Below are 19,337 nucleotides of genomic sequence, written 5' to 3'. Positions count from 1 at the left end.
ATATATATATATATATATATATATATATATATATATATATATATATATATATATATATATATGTGTGTATATATATATATATATATATATGTGTGTATATATATATATATATATATATATATATATATATATATATATATATATATGTATATATATATATATATATATATATATATATATATATATATATATATATATATATATATATATATATATATATATATATATATATATATATATATATATATATATATATATATATTATTATTATTATTATTATTATTTTTTTTTTTTTTTTTGAAGAGCCCATTCTAGACATGATAGCTATAGAAATATTGGTCTGTTTTCTGTTTGCAGATGTCAAATGATGAGGGTTTTTATAGAAACCATCAGTGTTTTAACGTCATATTATGAGTTAATCATATTCAAGTGTCTCATCTGAGAAAGAAAACCAACAAACATCCTCAGTAATGATATTAATACGGTCTGCAGCTCATTAGTTTTTATTAGTTGGAGATCTCTGTGAATTTCCTGCAGATCTTCTGAGAAGATGTTGGCCGTCTGCTCCGTCTGAGACACGCTTCAGAAAAACGCTTCACTCTATATCAACTGTACAACTAATAAAGAGCCTACAGGTTCAGCGGCACCAGACTAAATCATTTCTTGCCTGTTATTAGTATTTCTATTCATCTCAGTGGAGTTTGACCTGATCGTCAGAAACACACACCTCCTGAGCAGATCATGGGATTTTCACCAGGGTGATATTTAAAGGCCATGCGTTTAGCATTATTTCTCTTGCACAATGTGAACCAACAACATTGGGTTAATGCTACGATAAAACATCTGAAAACAGTAAATTAATAAAATTCAAAAAGGTAACACTTTAAGGTCAGGTTCCAGCATGAACATAACTTTTAATAATTAACATTAACCAACTATACACATGTTTTATGAGTAGTTCTCATTGCATGTTCATGTTATTTAATGTGTAATCAATTAATTATCGCTGCTATAAAAGTATGACATGTTTTATATTTATAGATAGATAAAATATAAACTTAATCATTTAGAGTAAGAAATTCAGAATTGCATGATAAAACTATTATTATTATTAAGTATTATTTATAGTTAAGTTTCTTTTCTTTTTTTATTCTGTGGCAAAATAAAAAAAAATAAAATAAATAAATAGATAAAAAGTCACATTTAGCTTTATTTATTTTTTCATTCCACGGCGGAAACGATCTTTATAAAATGATAAAACGCAGCTCATTGAATCAGAACACAATTTGCACGTAATATGTGACAATAAAACATTATCTGACTCTAAAATGTGAATTCCTTGAATCTCAGAAGCTAAATTAAAATGCCTTCGTAAAGTGAGCTCCATCATCTGCCAGGAAAATGAACGCAAGTAAAAATGAAACAAAGGGCTTGTGTATGAGTTGAGAGTCGTCCAGTGATTTAACGCCGCTCTGTTGTTGTTGTTGAGGGGTGAAGCAGGTAATAAAAGCAGCAGGCCGGGGTATTTTTAACCCAGTCTTTGAATCAGGGCTGGACCAGGACCACCAGGAGCCCTCCACCGCTGACTAAACAATCACAGCCTACTTTAATATCTGCCTCGAAAAAAAAGATGCGAAAGCTTTCACAACAAATAGTGACAAATAGTTCATTCTTTGCCGCAATTATTTATAGTAAAGAATGGTGTGGGGTTGCAGGCGGTCAGGAGACGCGCTTAAAATAGAGCGCTTTAAAAGACAATGTTGCTAACTTGAGTCAGGTTTTAGATATGCGTGCCGCTGTTTGTTTGGGGCTGAAACTAAACTTGTTTTGGTGTTGAGATCCAGTGCAATCACCTCGAAACAAACTCGCATTAACCAATAGGACCTCAAAAATTGCTCACAAAAAATGTTGAATTTTGATCAAATGCAACTGGCTTAAAACTAACTTCAGAATTCCTCGATCATAAATGCATTGCTTATTGTTAACTATATTTAATGCATTAACCAGCACTGACCAGTATGACCTCGATTGAGCATGTTTTGGTTTTTTTTGTGACCAATGCAACTGCCTTAAACCCGGCTCCGGATCTCCTCCGAGTGAAATGCTGGTTGTTTAATGGACTGCTTTCAGCAGCAGAAGCAGTAGATGAGTGTTTTTAGAGGAGGGACCGTGATCTGAAGGGGTTTAGCTCCTCCTCGCTCAGGCTTGACTTTCACAGTCACTCTTCTCCAGCTCTACTCCGAGTTCCTCAGCAGACGGTGAAGCACCTCACGGATCCTCCGGGGCTTTATCACGTGACGCTTTCAATAAGAAACCCGCTTCTGGCTTTGCGTTCATATTCAGATTTTTGATTAATTGTTTTACTTTCTGCTGTCGCGTTTATCGAGTACACGAACATTTCTAAAAGAATGCTGTGATATTTAATTGTGCCGATCTGAGAGGAAATGAAGGCTCGGAAAGCAGTCATTCACAACAACATCAAGGTGAGATTCATTTCTATTCATTTTCTAGGAATTCGTGTTTAGTAAAAACCTATTGCAACTTTAAATTTGTAATGTTTTTTTTTTTTTTTTTTTTCTCGGTTCTGTTGTACTGCATATATTATATATAAATATACTAATATTTTAAAGATTTATTTGTCATTACATTTTATTCATTTATTACTATTTAACTCATTGCACACTGAAAAAACTAACAAAACAATTATTTAATATTGCTGAAATAACTTCAAAGCATTATTTCATACCAACAAAAAGTCATTTTTAACAGTTAAATCCGTGCAACTCTTTAAGATAGAAATTTTCTATAGGTACTAGCATATTCTATATATTTCTATATGCAGCAGTACAACAGCACATACGTCTGTATGAACTCGTGCATTAAGTCTTTAATCGTTGGTGACTCTTGGGCTCTTTTATTTGGCTTCACGCTGGTTTAATTTAATTCCTAATGAAATTTTAAGATGAGTTTTAAGATGTCCTTAAGGAATGCAAAAGGAATTCTAGCATAATTTGGAACCGATCCTAAAGACCTCAAAGAGTCAAACAAGATCCTGAATCAACTGTGTGGAAAAAATAAACTGGAGATAGTTCAGTTTATCCAACAGGATAGTGTTTCATTCCATAGACGTTACAAATTATGATAGGAGTTGTATTAGAATGACTTTAAGTGTTATTTAAGTGCGCTTGCAACAGCAAGGTCATGGGTTCGATTCTCAGGGAATGCGTGTGTTCGAGTGTTTTGTCTGTGTTTCAGTGCTAGAGGGACGTCATCATGGGCTCTTCACGCGTGGGTCTGATGCTGATTCTTCTGGTCAGCGTCCCGGGCTCCGGCGGGGTCTGTCCGAGGCAGTGCGCCTGCTCTGCTCCCGCTGAAGTGCACTGCACCTTCCGAGCGCTCCGGACCGTTCCCACCGGCATCTCCGGACAGGTCCAGCGCATTAACTTTGGGTCAGTCAAAACCAGCCATCAATCAAAAGATAAATAAATCATCTTTCCATTGACGTGTGGTTTGTTAGGTTAGGACAGTATTTAGAGATACAACCATTACAAAATCTGAAACCTGAGGGAGCAAAAAAAAGTTCTTAGCAATGCATATTAATTTAATATTCCAACAAGTGCCTTGTCTGTATGTTTAATGTTGCACTATTTATATTTTACTATTATTTTATTATACTTTAGTTTTTATTTCTTTTATCTCTTATTCTGCATGATTGCAAGGTTAGAGAGGGAAGGAATTTCATCTGTGCTGTATGTTGTACATAGAGCATATTTGACAATAAACTTGACTTGACTTGACTTGATATTACTAATCAGAAAGTTTTTATATACAATAGGATCAATAATTGTGTTTACAATAGAAATATCTTCTGTTTAGAGTTTTTTTTGTAATGGGTGGTTGCTAAGGTGTTTAAAATCACCATTAGTGTGTTGCTAGGGGAGTATTCTGGTCTCAAAATATATATCAGGTCTCTTATTTAAGTCAAGATTCACAATTTCTACATATTTAGTGTTTAGGATGTGATCGCAGTACAGAGGCTGAAACTAACCTCGGCGATTTAACATTTACATGCACGCATGCATTCAGACATTTTTATCCAAAGTGATTTATAAAAAGGGAACATTCATAACATACAATGGAAGATATTATTTTAGTCATATATATATATATATATATATATATATATATATATATATTTATTTATTTATATATATATATATATATATATATATATATATATATATATATATATATATATATATATATATATATATATACACATATACATTATTATGGAATATTTTTATATTTTTACATATATTTATATAATATTTTATACCTTAGTATTCTGGTAACAATAAAGCCCATTAAATTAACAAAAAACGTATCCAAACTTTTTTATAGTATTTATGAATATCTGTAACCATTAATTAGCATCTGTTCATTGCTAGTTCATGTTAGCCCAGGTCCATTACTTAATATTAACAAATACAAATTAGAATTTTAATAATTTCAACTTCAAGCTGGCTTTTTAAAAAATTATTCCTAATTAAATTGGTATTGAAACAAGTTTTTTAAATTATCTTAATGAATGTGACAACTAGCCCCAGCCTTCCATATTATATACGTTCACGTAACAATTAAATATTAGTATTTAAATTCATATTCAATGCATCTTACAAAAGAGGAGTGAAAACATCTAGTCAAAGAACCAACAATATTTGTAAAATACAACAGCAGTTTTTTTTCCCAGAATAAAGGTTAGTAGAAACAATACTTTTAACAGCGTGTTTGCTCTGTAACAGGTTTAACACCATAAATCACATCACAGACGTGTCCTTTGCTGGCCTTGGGAAACTAGAGCTGCTCATGATGCACGGCAACAACGTGCAGAAAATACCTGATGCTGCTTTTCAGGATCTGGTTTCTTTACAGGTAGGTGAAGCACACTAGAAGCCCTTCATGCAGTTTAATGAACTTCAGAAATCAGTTTTTATTTTTATTACTAGATTATCAGTGGTGAGTATACAGTAAATGTACAGTAAAAATGGCTGTGTTTCCCGCAGGTTTTAAAAATGAGCTACAACAAACTTCGAGTCATCACGGGGCGCACCTTCTCTGGTTTGACAGCCCTTGTTAGACTCCATCTGGACCACAACCGCATCGAGTTCATCCACCCGGATGCGTTCAGCGGGCTGACGTCACTGCGTCTGCTCCATCTAGAGGCCAACCATCTGCAGAAGCTCCATCCCAATACTTTCAGCACGTTCTCGCTGCTGCGGCGTTTCCCCGTGTCCACCCTGAAGCATCTGTACCTGTCCGAGAACCTCCTCCGCACGCTGCCCAGGAACCTGCTGGAGAACATGCCCCAGCTGGAGAACCTCTTCTTATACGGAAACCCCTGGAGCTGTGACTGCCGCATGAGCTGGTTACAGGACTGGAGCCTTCAAAATGCAGGTGAAATAACTGCTTCTGATGATCGTTGTTCAGATATCACACCGTATAAACTTTATGACTCTCATTTATCTGTATAAACTACATCTGAAGAATTGTGTGTACGTATATATACAACCAAAAATAAGTGTTGTAAATGTTTTTTTTTTTTTATTTAGACTTGCACATCATAGACTTGCATATAAATATTGATGTATGGTTTGTTAGGATAAGAAAATGTTGGAGGGAATCTGAGGGAGCATAAAAAGCTAAATGTGGAGAAAATTGCCTTTAAAGTTGTCCAAATGAAGTCCTTAGAAATACATATTACTAGTCAAAACATTAAGTTTTGATAAATTAACAGTATGGGACACAATCTTGAATGAATTACACCCGTGCTACTTATGACAGATTTATAAAGTGTCACAGGTTCCAAAAACATTAAGTGGATTAGTCGTTAAATGCAAAATATTAATTGTTTGATAATAAATCATCATATTAGAATGATTTCTGAAGGATCATGTGACACTGAAGACTCTATGTTTGATGAAAATTCATCTTTTTCACCACTGCAATAAATTAAGAATAAAAATGGGTTTTGATTTAATAAATGCATAAAAAATATATATATATATATATATATATATATATATATATATATATATATATATATATATATATATATATATATATATATATATTTATTTATTTATATTTTAAATCTTTTTGGACCTCAGACTATGTTTTTTAAAAAATGAAAACAATAAAATTGTCATTCAAAGGTGTTTGAATATTTAGAGAACTGAGTGAAGAACTAATTTCATTTTTTAAGGTCTGAATTTGTTTTTTTTGTTTTGTTTTTTTTCTAGGGGTGATGAAATGCAAAAAAGACAGATCATTTTCCAGCGGCCAGCTCTGTCCACTGTGTGCATCTCCTAAACACCTCAAAGGACAAGACCTCTCAGATCTCAAGGAGTTCACCTGCTCTGGACCAGCTATCAGCTCTCCAGGAAAGAACGTCTCGCACGAGGACAACATGAGTGAACTCCTGCCCATCGATAGGATCAAACCACCGTTTGGAAACATCTCCCTTGGTTTATCCGATGAACACGGGACTAAGGTGGATTTAATCTGCCAAATACTTGAACCAAGAGAGTTCACTAAAATCACCTGGAATTATACAAAATCTTTGGACATCGCTACAAACGTGACTCTCTTCTTTGACCTGGAGTGTCCTGTGGACAGAGACAACTATGAGAGCTTTTGGAGGCTTCTTGCATACTATAGTGACGTGCCTGTGCATCTGCGAAGGGAAATCATGCTAAGCAGAGAACCAGAGCTGAGCTACAGATACAGACAGGACATCGAAAGGGATGCCTATTTTTACACTGGCGTCCGAGCCAATGTTGTAGCCCGTCCATCTTGGATCATGCAGTCTTTCATAAATATCAAATTAAACAGGCCTTATTCCTCCTCCAAAAGTGTGAGACTCATTCTTGACACTCATTTGACTACCACCACAGACAAAGAGCCCATCAGATCTTGGGTCATGATTGAACATGACAATAAAACTCAGACGAGCTTCAGTTCTGTTGTGGGTGGTGCGATTGAAATGGACTGCCGGGTGCAAAGCTCTGGAAATACAGCCATTCATTGGATGGCACCTGATGGATCAAAGATTAAAGCTGCATTTGGCTCGACCGACAAAAGAGTGAGCGTTTCTAGCAGCGGTAAACTTCACATCAAATCTGTCGAGCACAGAGACTCTGGAGTTTATTATTGCATTGCTGAGGTTGCAGGAGATATTGATGTTTTGCCTTTCCGTTTATCCGTTATGGAGTCTTCAACCCCGCTTCCAGGTGAAGAGGTTGGAAACGCTTTAACCAAGTTTGTTGGCGAGTCTGCATCTTTGCCCTGTCTTACTACGGCGACTCCAGATGCCGTGGTGAATTGGATATTTCCAGATGGCAGTGTACTGAATGCCAAAGCAAATACATCCAGGGCTTTAGTCTTTTCAAATGGGACTTTGTTCATTCCTTATAGTCAGCTCAACAATAATGGATATCACAAATGCATCGCCATGAACCAGCATGGTGTGGATGCGCTGGCTACTAAACTAACTGTTATGAGACAGAAAGGAATCCAGCCACTTCGACAGTATCCCATCAGACCACAGTCTGCAGCGGGAGTGTCCACTAAGGTAAAAGCCTTTTTGGAGGATGTAGAAGAAGCTTCTGGAGATGAAACTCAAGAGAGAGTAATACCAAACAGAAGCTTTATTAATCGAAGAAAGGGTCCAAATGCAAGAACTCAAGGACGTCCTTTTGGCAACATCCGCCAAAGGCGACCTTTTAGAAAGGGCATGCATGGACAACCAAACAGAACTGGCTTAACAAACCAAAGAACTGTTAATACCAAGAACAAAATAGACCCTCAGAAGTGGGCTACTCTTTTGGCCAAAATCCGTGACAAAACCTCTCAGAGGAACTCATCGATTAATATTGTCCAACATGGCACAGCAGAGAAAAATCTGCAGACAGTGAATGTCGGTTCAGTTGACAACATTGAGAGTTTTTCTGGAGACTCTAATTCGCAGGAAGAGTCAAACACTTTCAGCACGCCACACCAAACGGATGTTTACCACAGACATGCAATTACACCTCACACTGAGGGACAAAATAATAACGTATATCTTACGCCTCTTCCAGAATTACAAACTAGCTCAGACGTTGTGCCTTACATCTCATATCCCACATCTGGCCCCCATTATGTTATGACAGAGGTGAATGTTGTAGAAAGAGGGCATGTGAGCACCATAAGTGCAGAAAATGACCAAGTATATTATAGGTCTGTCATCAAACCGGAGTCTGAGAAAGAAAATGAGCTTAATTTCTCCGGAAAGACCTCCGTCCATTCGCAGATTGGAGAGATTGATTTTGGACAACCTGACAGCAATTCATTTGCTACCACATCAAGCCCAAGTGCTCCACAAAGTTCAGCACCACCAAGAGTGAAAGATCACTGGAGCTCCAGGAGAAGATTTGGAGGTAGACGACGAATAAAACTGAGAAGGCCGTTCTCTAAGATTACGACAAGACGACCATGGTCAACCTCTACAGCTGCAGGAGTTAATGTTCCAACACTGAAGACCGATCCAACAAGCCCAGGTGAAGATACAAAGGTTTATTCAACTACTGCTCACATTTTCTCCAGAAGCCCATCTGGAGACGCATTGATCCATCCAACTAGTACCACCACAGCTCGAATTTACTCCACAACTTTAGCTGAAAGCACGTCTGAATGTCAGACTAATAGACCCATTTATCCTACAGTTAGGAGGGTATTCCCAAATGCCATTAATGAGGAAAACACCATCTACCTTCTGGATGAGAAAACTGGTTCACAAATCCATAAAATGAAGGCAAACAATTTCCTGCAACAGATGACTCCAAACTCTAGGAGGCCGTCTGCATCTCCCCCCATGAGCACAACATCAGAGTTGGATAATGAAGGCATTACTTCTTTTAAGGAGGAAGAGGACAAAAGCATTGCATCTGCAGAGGAGATGGATGAGTACTCGGTTCCCACGAGTACGGATCCGACATCTCGACTTGGCTTTAAAACCATTTCACTGACAACTGCTCAGCAAGATATTACAGGCACGGTTTCAACAGCCTTACCAAAGGCCAACAAAGAGATTCATACAACAGAGATCGGCTTTACGGACACAGACGGGCTGGATGTCTTCCACGTACCTGAATCGCACTTTAGCAATTTTCTAAGAGAGAATGATACAGTGGAAGTAAGTTCTACAGAAGAATCTGTAGTCACCTCCATGTCACAACCCCAAGACTACTCTCTTTCACAACCAAATGAAAGGTTTAAGGAAGAAGAATCCATTCACAACCAGGTTTCTTTTTCATCAACGCCACAGACGCTTACAAAATCCACAAGTTCACCATCACCTATTCTTGCTACTCAAACCAATGAGATTTACTTCTTACAACCAAACGCTGTTTCTAAGCAAGACCAGAGGGAAAGGATTGTCAATGAACTCAATGAACCTTTGATTTCTCCTACATCAATGAATGCTTCGCCCACAATTACGTTACCAGCAACTACAGCTGTAATTCCCATTACAACCCAACACATTGGAACAACAATAGCACCTACTACACTGTCAACAGCTGCTACTACTGTGCCTACTTCAACTACTACTACGACAACTACAGCTACTACTACTACTACTACTACTACTACTACTACTACACCTGTTCTAAAGTCAACCACCAGTTATCTCTTACCAGACAATAAAATCCCATTTTACTCTATAAATTCAGGAACAAACTATATTGATTCCAGGCACAGGGAAAGATTTCACAGCACTAAGCACAGGTATCCGTACTATCACAGTAGAAATCCTTCTGTAAATATTAAACCTAATATTCTCAGAAAACCTTCCTTCACCACCTCACCTGTGGATTTAAACTCTCTCAACAACGTCAAATCAACTAGTACACCTAAGATATTAACAGCAACTCCTCGAGCTTCCAGTTTGAGTCCCACAACTGTACCAAACACCATACAGCCAAACAACCAAATTCAGATCAACGTACCACTGAACAGACATACAGGTGCAGTTCTGTTTCCTCAAGGACCGCAAACTCTTCCTGCCGTGCATGTGAGGCCCAGGATCACTGCTGCCAAGCTCTACACAGTTACTGTAAATGCTGGGACGGATGTGCAGTTACCGTGTGATTCTGTGGGCGAGCCGAAACCCCTCCTGACCTGGACTAAAGTTTCCACAGGTAACTCACCTATGATGACAAGCAGTTACAGTTACAGTATATGCAGGAAATGGAGTACGAATGTGATCTTTTTTTTTATTCATTTGATACTTTTATATATAAAATGTATAAAACATACATAACATAATATAGTATGATACCTCTATGCCTAAACATTTATGGAACAAATTATATGTAATATATGTCTAAATTCTACATATCAGTTTACACCTGTTGCCTTATTTGTTTTAAAATTTAATTTTTCTTTGTAGAATACAAGCACATTGTTTCATTGATTTTAAATTAAAAAATCTCTTTCCCTGTATTTTATTTCCACAGGAGCCGTCATGTCAGCCAGTACCAGAGTCCAGCGGTTCGAGGTCAGGTCCAACGGCACTTTTGTCATCCACAACGTCCAGCTTCAGGACCGTGGGCAGTATCTGTGCATCGCTCGCAATCCACATGGCGTTGATAAGATGATGGTGACACTAGTGGTGTTGGCCCATGCGCCCAAGATGACCCTTGCGCGACATAAAGATATAACAGTTTATCTAGGAAACACTGCACAATTGGAATGCCAAGCACACGGTCTCCCGATCCCAAACATCAGCTGGGTGCTTCCAGATCGATCGGTGGTGCGAGGCATTAGTAACACAGAACAGAAGGTCATGCTCTTCACCAATGGAACGCTTCTAGTTAAAAACACCAATTACTTGGACAAGGGCATCTACAAATGCATAGCGAGCAATGCTGCTGGAGCCGACATGCTTTCCGTGAGGCTACAAATCACAGCCTTGCCTCCCACAATCCAAGAGCAGCTCTGGGAGAACTACACCATCTCTAGTAGCCAATCAGCGTTCATGCATTGCACAGCTAAAGGCACGCCCGATCCGACTCTCCGCTGGGTCACATTTACTGGCACCCAGCTTCGCCCTTCGCAGTTCATCAATGGCAATTTGTTTGTTTTTCCCAATGGGACGCTGTTTATTCGTAATCCCACAGAGAAGGATTCTGGGAATTATGAATGTGTGGCAGTGAATTCAGTGGGTGTTGCTAAAAGGACTGTGAATCTACAGGTGAAGAGGAGCTCCACAACAGCTAGAATCATGTCCACTTCTGCTCACAGCACTGATGTCCACTATGGAGGTCAGCTGAGTCTCAACTGTTCGGCCACTGGAAGTCCCAATCCCAGGATCATCTGGAGGACGCCATCTAAGAAACTGGTTGACCCATATTACAGGTAAAAGAATTTGCATATGTGACCCTAGACTACAAAACTATCTATGAGGGGCAAACTGTGATTTATGCATAATCTGAAATCTTAATAAATAAGATGTCCGTTGATGTATGTTTTGTTAAGATGGGACAATACAACTATTTAAAATCGGGAATCTGAGGGTGCAAAAAAAAATCTAAATATTGTTAAAACGTCCTTTAAAGTTGTGCAAATAGTTCTTAGCAATGCATATACTAATCAAAAATTAAGTTTTAATATATTTATAGTAGAAAATATTAAACACCAGTGATTTTCATCTATACAATGTGTTGTTATTGGGTATTTGGTTTTGTGCAGCAGGGTCACATATTATCACATTTTATATTACCATAGGTTATGTGTTGGATTGGATTCTCTCTGGTTAATGAGGAGTCCAGTTTTTGTTGGTCAGCTTATCAGCAATACCTATTCAGTGTTTAAAAACCTGCATCTGCATGAGTGGCACATTTCAGTGCAGATTGTGTTGTGAATCTGTCATAGTTTAATGCAATCCACACACATGAATTTTACTGTCTCTGGCTCTCTTTGGAATCCTTTTGATTCTCTCTGTGTACACTGCTGGTTACAGAGCATTATTAACCAAACAGAAAAACAACATAAAGTGTAATCAATAACAGAGAACAGACAAATCAGAGCAAAATAAATGAATACAGAGGAAGACAAAAGAACATTAATCAAAAGGAGGGAAGAAAACAGTTCTTCTGATTTAATAATTTATTGCGAAAAGCATCATAAGCCTCAGATAGAAACCATGAACACCAGTGTTGATCCGCTTTGGCGTATGATGCTTTTGGGAAACACTTGATACGTCTTGATAAGTAAATGTGTGGTTTTGGCACAGTTGCAGTTTTTGTGATGCTTTGATTAAAACATTGTGTGGTGCTACTAGTGCTTTTAAGAAAAAAATAGCAATTTTTGATCATTTTTGCAAAACTTTTGTGGCCTCCAGAGTATTTTGTAGTGTTAATATCTGAACATACAATATGTCAAAAGGAAGAACTCAGCTTAATAAAAACAAATGCATTATGCAGTCTTTTTTATCTTCACTTGAATGTGAAGTTTTATAATTAAAACAACAAATGAAACTGAGCAAATGGCATTTTTGTTAAAGGCTGTTCAGGTAAGATTTTGATCGATGATAAAAAACATAATGAAGTCTATTACTTCCATATTTTCACTATTCATATGTTGTTCAATGTTTAATGATCATGTTATTTTGCATGTGCATCAGGTATTGCTGCTTCTTCAGTGTTTCTTGGTCCAGGGAGTGGGGACCGTTTTAGAAAATATGAAATAGTACCCCCTACTGTACACTACTGAAAACACAGACAGACTGAAAATTCTGTCAATGGCAGGGAAAGAGTTTTAAAATGTCATTCAAAATCATTCTATTTCCACTGAAAGGAAGTTTTGAGCTGTTCAATGAATCATTGTGCAATGAACAATTTCAAGAAAAAAAATATTTCTCAAACTGATTCCTTTTAATAAATGACACATTTACTAGTGTCACAGTTTAAGCTCTCTTTATCACTCGTTTCAGCTTTGATCGCAGAATGAAGGTGTTCAGCAACGGCACACTCACTATCACATCAGTGACCGAGAAGGACGAGGGCGACTATCTCTGCGTGGCCAGAAACAAAATGGGCGATGACTACGTTCTCCTTAAAGTCAACGTGATGATGAAAGTGGCTAAAATCGACCACAAGTCGCTCAGCGATCACAAGGTGTTGTATGGAGGAGAGCTGAAAGTCGACTGTGTCGCTTCTGGTCTTCCTAATCCAGAAATCACTTGGAGTCTTCCGGACGGTACTATGGTCAACAGCATCCCTCAATCTGATGGGGTTCGCGCCAAGAGATACGTGATGTTCGATAACGGCACGCTGTATTTAAATGAAGTCGGAATGACGGAGGAAGGCGACTACACGTGCTACGCTGAGAATCGGATTGGGAAAGATGAAATGAAGGTTCATATCAAGGTGGTGGCGGATGCACCAGTCATCCGAAACAACTTTTACAGCAGCATCAAAGTTCCTTACGGAGAAACCGCCATCCTCAACTGCAGCTCCAAGGGAGAGCCAACTCCCGTAATCACATGGACATCTCCGGCTCATCGCGCAATAATGCCAGTCTCTGACAAATACCAGATTGCCAATGATGGCACTTTGCACATTCAAAAAACCCAGAGGTATGACAGCGGGAATTATACATGCTCGGCTAGGAATTTTGCGGGAATTGACAAGAAAGTCATTCACGTTGAAGTCCTTGCGTCAACGCCAGTTATAAACGGACTTGAGAATCTTGGGATCGTTCGCAAAACTGTCGTAAAGGATCAGCGTGTGCTTTTAGACTGCAAAGCAAACGGAAACCCAATTCCGAGGATCATATGGGTGTTTCCCAACAACATTGTGCTTCCGGCACCGTATTACGGCTCACGTATTACAGTTCATCGCAACGGCACACTGGACATCCACGCGGTGCGCATAAGTGATTCCGTTGCGCTTGTTTGCATTGCACGCAATGAAGGAGGAGAAGCCAAACTCCAGGTTCAACTAGAGGTGACCGAAGGAGCTGAAAAGCCACAGTTGCTAAATCCACCTACGGAAACTGTTCAACTCACGAGTGATGCAATTAATCTAAACTGTTCCGTAGAAGGAAAACCGGCGCCGGAGATCACTTGGATTCTACCTAATGGGACGACGCTTCTTAGGGAAACTAGTATTTTCCGTTTCCATCATCGATTCGATGGGACTTTGGTTATTAGAGACCCGTCTGTTTCAGAAATTGGACGGTACCGATGCATCGGGCGAAATAGCGCTGGATACGTGGAACGGACTGTGACATTAGAGTCCAAAAGAAAACCGGAAATCACTAACAAGTACAGCTCGCTCGTCAGTATCATAAACGGCGAGAATCTGCATCTCAACTGTTTGTCCAGTGGTCTGCCGTTACCCAAACTTACCTGGACTCTACCGAACGGAGTCGTCCTAACCCGGCCACAAACAACCGGGCGATATTCGGTCCTCAACAATGGCACTCTTGCTGTGCAAAGGACGTCTGTGTACGATAGAGGGATGTACCTCTGCCAAACCACTAATGAGCACGGATCGTCCAGCCTGTCGGTTTCAGTGATCGTAATCGCCTATCCGCCACGGATAACCAAAGGACCCTCTCCGGTGACCTACGCCCGCCCGGGTGTGGCGCTTCAGTTAAACTGCATTCCTCTTGCTACGCCTAAAGCCGAGGTGGTCTGGGAAATCCCTGACGGTCTTCAGCTGAAGGTCGGCGTCCAGCCGCGGCTCTATGGAAACAAGTATCTCCATCCGCAAGGTTCACTGGTCATTCAGAATCCTTCCAGCAGAGACAATGGTGTTTATAAGTGCACGGCCAAAAACGTGGTCGGTAGCGATAGTAGATCAACTTACGTCTATGTGTTTTGATGCAAACTAACTTTTCAGACAAGCCCAGAGAACTGCGTTAAGACTGTTTGCACAAAAATACATCATCCTTTGCAATCTACTGACTCTTGTAAATATGAAAGCGTGAAATTTCTGTCCACTTCAAATGAAGCGACTCTGGAGTGTCCGTACATCAATGGATGTTCATCAGTGCTGTTGGGAAGTAAACTGATGATCAAGCTCATGTGGAATTTGCAACAATAGAACTCTGCATAATCTCGTTTGTTGATGTGTTAACTCTTTACTTAAAGCCTTTGTGTATAATGTATTATAAAAGTAGTTTTAATGCATCAATTCTGCTATGAAATACACCTTATAATGCATTGCCGGTTTTACTTTTTACTTTTAACACTTATACAATTTTTTTACACTATGTATTTTAAATTTGGTAATAATTTACAACGTACATTATGAATAATTATTATAATGCAGTATACATAAAGGCTTTAAGTAAAGTGGTACAATATCTATTGTGCTTTTAATTATCAACTCCATTTAGCATATTTTACCATGATTAATTTAATTGCTAATGCTTCAGTTTGCCAACTACAATATTGAGCATCAGCTAAGATTATTGATTATATGATTTATATTATTTTTTCTTGCTTTTTGAATTTTATTATTTACTAATATATTATTGAAATCAAAAGCTGTATCTTTTAATATTATTTAATGCACCTGAACTAACATGAACTTACAGTGAACGGCTTTAATTAACCCTAACAAAAATTAAATCAATTCTGAAATAAATGCATTGCTTAATGTTGCAGCGCATTTACTAACATTAACTAACGGGACTTTTAACCAATTCATATATTGAAATTTTGCAGATTTTTGACCCCACATTATTTTCACATTTTACATGCATTCATTTAGCACTAAAACGTTAGTGACTGAAACATCAGAAACTAGTCTTAAAAATGCAACAGAGAACAATTTACTTTTATATTAGAAAGCTTGACTCTTATTGAATTGTTCATTAATAATAACTTCTTTAACATCCACTCATGCATATTTATGAATGAAAAGTGCTCATTGCATGAAATAGGAGTCTGGTTAAACTGCTGCACTTCATATGTGAACATAATTAGATCATTTCTACCGCAACTGATGACTATGAGCATTAATGTTTTCTTATGATGCTTCCCTTGCATGAATAAGATCAATAACTGACCAATGCTCAGTTTTATAACATTAGTATGCTGCTAAGCTAATGTGCTCAGTGTGCAGCATCATATTTGGGTGCTTATGTATATTCATATTCTTATGAAACATTGAAAGGATGTCTAATCTCTCCTCAGCTTTGCTTTCACTAGTCTTTGCATCTCAGCACGCTGCCTTTTTAGCAGGTTTTGCGACGCAGCTTTTAACAGCTATGCTTGGCCAGCGTGAAAATCTAGTGAAAATGCTTTATTATATTAAATCAGGGATTGCTTCCAGAGCACATTATTAAGACTTTTTTTTCTTTTGCCACGTATACAATGATGCTGCACTTGAGAAAGGTTGAGAAACGGGTGTGAAATAGTCTCTTCTCACTTCAACGCTGGACCAAGAGCTGATTTAATACATGGTTCGCACAGAAAAACAAATCTATATTTGTTTATGCCTTTTCTGTATATCATCATTCATTTATTTGAATAAATTATGTCTTTTTTTTGTGCCAAAAATCTAATCCACATCCACAAGTTTATTATTTATAAAAAAGTACTTCAAACCGGCTTCGTTTTTTTTAATAAAAACTGTTTCCATACTTCTTTAGTAATTTGTAAACATGGTGTTTTATTTTTATGTACTTTAAATGAAATGTTAGCATGTTTTCAGCTAAAAAAATGTACATGATTGTTAGATTTTATTGCTAATTTAATTTTGAGACACTTATACCGTGCTATACTCGTATGTCTACTGTTTTAGATGTATAGTATATATAGATACTAAATATACTGTATAAAGACCAGTGAAAGCTCTACTGTGCAGTACACTATATATTTATAGTATGGTGGACTGACAGCACTATTTGGGATTTTTACAAGCCTTTATTAATATTTAAATAGAGTAGTTCAGCCAAAAAAAACTTTATTTTCTAAATGATGCTAACCCTCAGTTCATTCAAGATTAGAATGAGTTTGTTTCTTTGTCAGATTTGATTAAATGTGTAATTCGTCTCTGTCTCATCAATGGATGTTCTGCAGTGAATGGGTGCCGTCAGAATCAGAGTCTGATAAAAGTCTCGTATTTTAGTTGAAATGTTTGATCTTCTGTCTTCTCCAGATGTTAACTGATGGACCGGATCGCTGTGGATTATCGTCATGCTTTTATCAGACTCTCGTTCTGACGGCACCCATTCACTGCAGAGCATCCATAGCGGAGACAGAGACGTTGTAATTCATTGCAAAGGCAATCAGCTGGTCAAGCAAAACCAGATCAGTCAGATATGCACGACTAACGAAACAGAAAAGAGAATAAGATTGATTTTCCTTAAGTAACACACAGAAGCAGTGAGCGTTATATATTTAGCTGAATTATTCAGTCAGTTTGTGTTTTGTTGTCCTCTGATGGAGATGACTTCACAAGTAGATTTCTCTCTGATTTTTAGGGTTCTTGGACAAAAGAGGCCGGGATTTCAGAAAAGCAGCTAATATGACATCCCTGACCCAAATCAGGACCTTCAGAGGGAATCTGTTTTCTTCTAGTGACTGAAGAGCTGGTGAGAGGTGGCTTACATCCACACTGTAAAAACATCTACATAAAAATGATTCAAATAGAAATATCTGTTGCCAGAAATTCACCAAAAAATGTGTTGACAGTGTTTCAGATATTACGGGGTATTATGCCATACAGATGCTTGTATATTTAACAACTTATACCTTACAGTATATATAAGCGATATTAATATACAAAACCAGTCTCAAATGTGAATAAATAATTTTTCCATTGATGTCTGGTTTGTTTGGATCTGACAATATTTGTCTGAGATTTGAAGTCTGGAATCTGAGGAAATGCAAAAACATAAATCTTGAATTTAATTCAAAACAATAAATTAATTGAATTTAAGCCTAAAACGTTTTTTTATTCATATATAGGAAATAAAGATTAAATAAATGTATAACACCCAAGTGTTGATATTCATATTTTATAGGAAATAAATTGTAAATAAATGATCCCTTATTTTACTTTAAGTTTTTTGTATATTTTTACTTTTGTGTGTGTGTGTAATATATAAATATATATATTATATATATATATATAATATATATATATAATATATATATATATATATATTAGGGATGCACTTTCCACCTCCAAAAAAATTCTTGGCTGAAAAAGGCTATTTCGTTTTTTATAATATAATGTGATTCTGTCTGATTCTTAATTCTCAAAGTCATGAAATGAATAAAAACGTCTGTGTGGTATAATTGCAATGCTATTGCTGTAACTTAGTTACAGCTGACTCCACGCTTTACAATTCTCAAGGCTCCTGATGATAGTTATTATATGACTTGAAAAAGTTATGTCTGATTCTAAAATGAATAAAAATAATGCAATGAACAAACAATACATTTGAACGAACAATTTTATTACAGTATTTATTAATGTCTTAATGTCAGTTGTTAGTTCATGTTCATTCAGAGATTAACGAGCACAGCTGTTAATTTTAATACTGCATTAGTAAATGTTGCAGTTAACATGAACCAATATTAATAGTGTTGTTCATTCTTAGTTCATGCTAACTGTACTAGTCAACTCGTTATAACTAATCATCCCTGATGTAAACTTAAACTATGTTCAGTTTTGCTGCCTTCAGTAAAAGTGGGGTTATTTTAAAGGCTTGCATTTTTAATTTTTTTTATTTAGTATCATTGAAATGGTGTTAAGTCTTACAAAAGCACTTAATATTATTTAATAAATAACAAATAATCATTACAAAGCGGTTTCTGCCAGCTACATCCAGAATATATATAATGTTGACAGGACCTGCTAAATGGCCTTGTATTTGATTATTATTTTTAGATGTATTTTCCAGAAGGATAAACTGGGGCCGAATGAGAAGGTAAAGACTGGCAGGACCTTGGTTTTTACAGTCAAACGCTCCGCTGGGACTCGACTCCTCCTCGCTTTTGACCTATTTCTCCTTTTCTACTCCCAGAGTGCACTTCTCTTAATATTTAATGATTTATAAACAGCTGCTAGAGCACAGCTGACCTTGACTTGAAGTACTAGCGATGACAACAGCCCTCGAGTTTATTAGAGACTCTTCTAACTGCTTTACCTCCACATGTAGAGCAATAAAACGTACTTTTATTCAAAGCAATTGGGATATCGTTTCATAATGAGTCATAATTGAGAGAAACGAGCGTACAGGTTCATGTCTAAACCAGCCGGAGGAGT

General features: G+C 37.2%; 1 protein-coding gene and 1 long non-coding RNA gene across 2 annotated transcripts in view; both read left to right on the top strand.

Moving 5' to 3' along the window:
* Positions 1-644, top strand: part of LOC122333035 — a 29,379-nt gene extending 28,735 nt beyond the window's left edge. The window contains exon 5 of the long non-coding RNA XR_006248571.1: positions 538-644. This is a non-coding gene — a long non-coding RNA (uncharacterized LOC122333035). The remainder of the gene's footprint in view (positions 1-537) is intronic.
* Positions 645-3,262: 2,618 nt separating this feature from the next.
* mxra5b (matrix-remodelling associated 5b) lies at positions 3,263-16,663 on the top strand. Its single transcript, XM_043230486.1, has 6 exons — positions 3,263-3,449; positions 4,806-4,935; positions 5,067-5,457; positions 6,303-10,241; positions 10,560-11,460; positions 13,037-16,663. The coding sequence occupies exons 1-6, from the start codon at positions 3,274-3,276 to the stop codon at positions 14,931-14,933; spliced, it is 7,434 nt and encodes a 2,477-aa protein (XP_043086421.1). The 5' UTR covers positions 3,263-3,273; the 3' UTR covers positions 14,934-16,663.
* Positions 16,664-19,337: the final 2,674 nt, after the last annotated feature.

This window comes from Puntigrus tetrazona, unplaced genomic scaffold, assembly GCF_018831695.1.
Source record: "Puntigrus tetrazona isolate hp1 unplaced genomic scaffold, ASM1883169v1 S000000173, whole genome shotgun sequence".
In the NCBI taxonomy this organism is placed as follows: domain Eukaryota; kingdom Metazoa; phylum Chordata; class Actinopteri; order Cypriniformes; family Cyprinidae; genus Puntigrus; species Puntigrus tetrazona.
The sequence above is the reverse complement of the archived record's forward strand: the minus strand, read 5'-3'. Positions and strand labels throughout refer to the sequence as shown.

Coding starts and splice junctions, on each gene's coding strand:
- mxra5b (XM_043230486.1), top strand. CDS start 3,274: ATGGGCTCTTCACGCGTGGGTCTGATGCTGATTCTTCTGGTCAGCGTC. Junction 4,936..5,066: donor AGGATCTGGTTTCTTTACAG/GTAGGTGAAGCA, acceptor TGTTTCCCGCAG/GTTTTAAAAATGAGCTACAA. Junction 5,458..6,302: donor CTGGAGCCTTCAAAATGCAG/GTGAAATAACTG, acceptor TTTTTTTTCTAG/GGGTGATGAAATGCAAAAAA.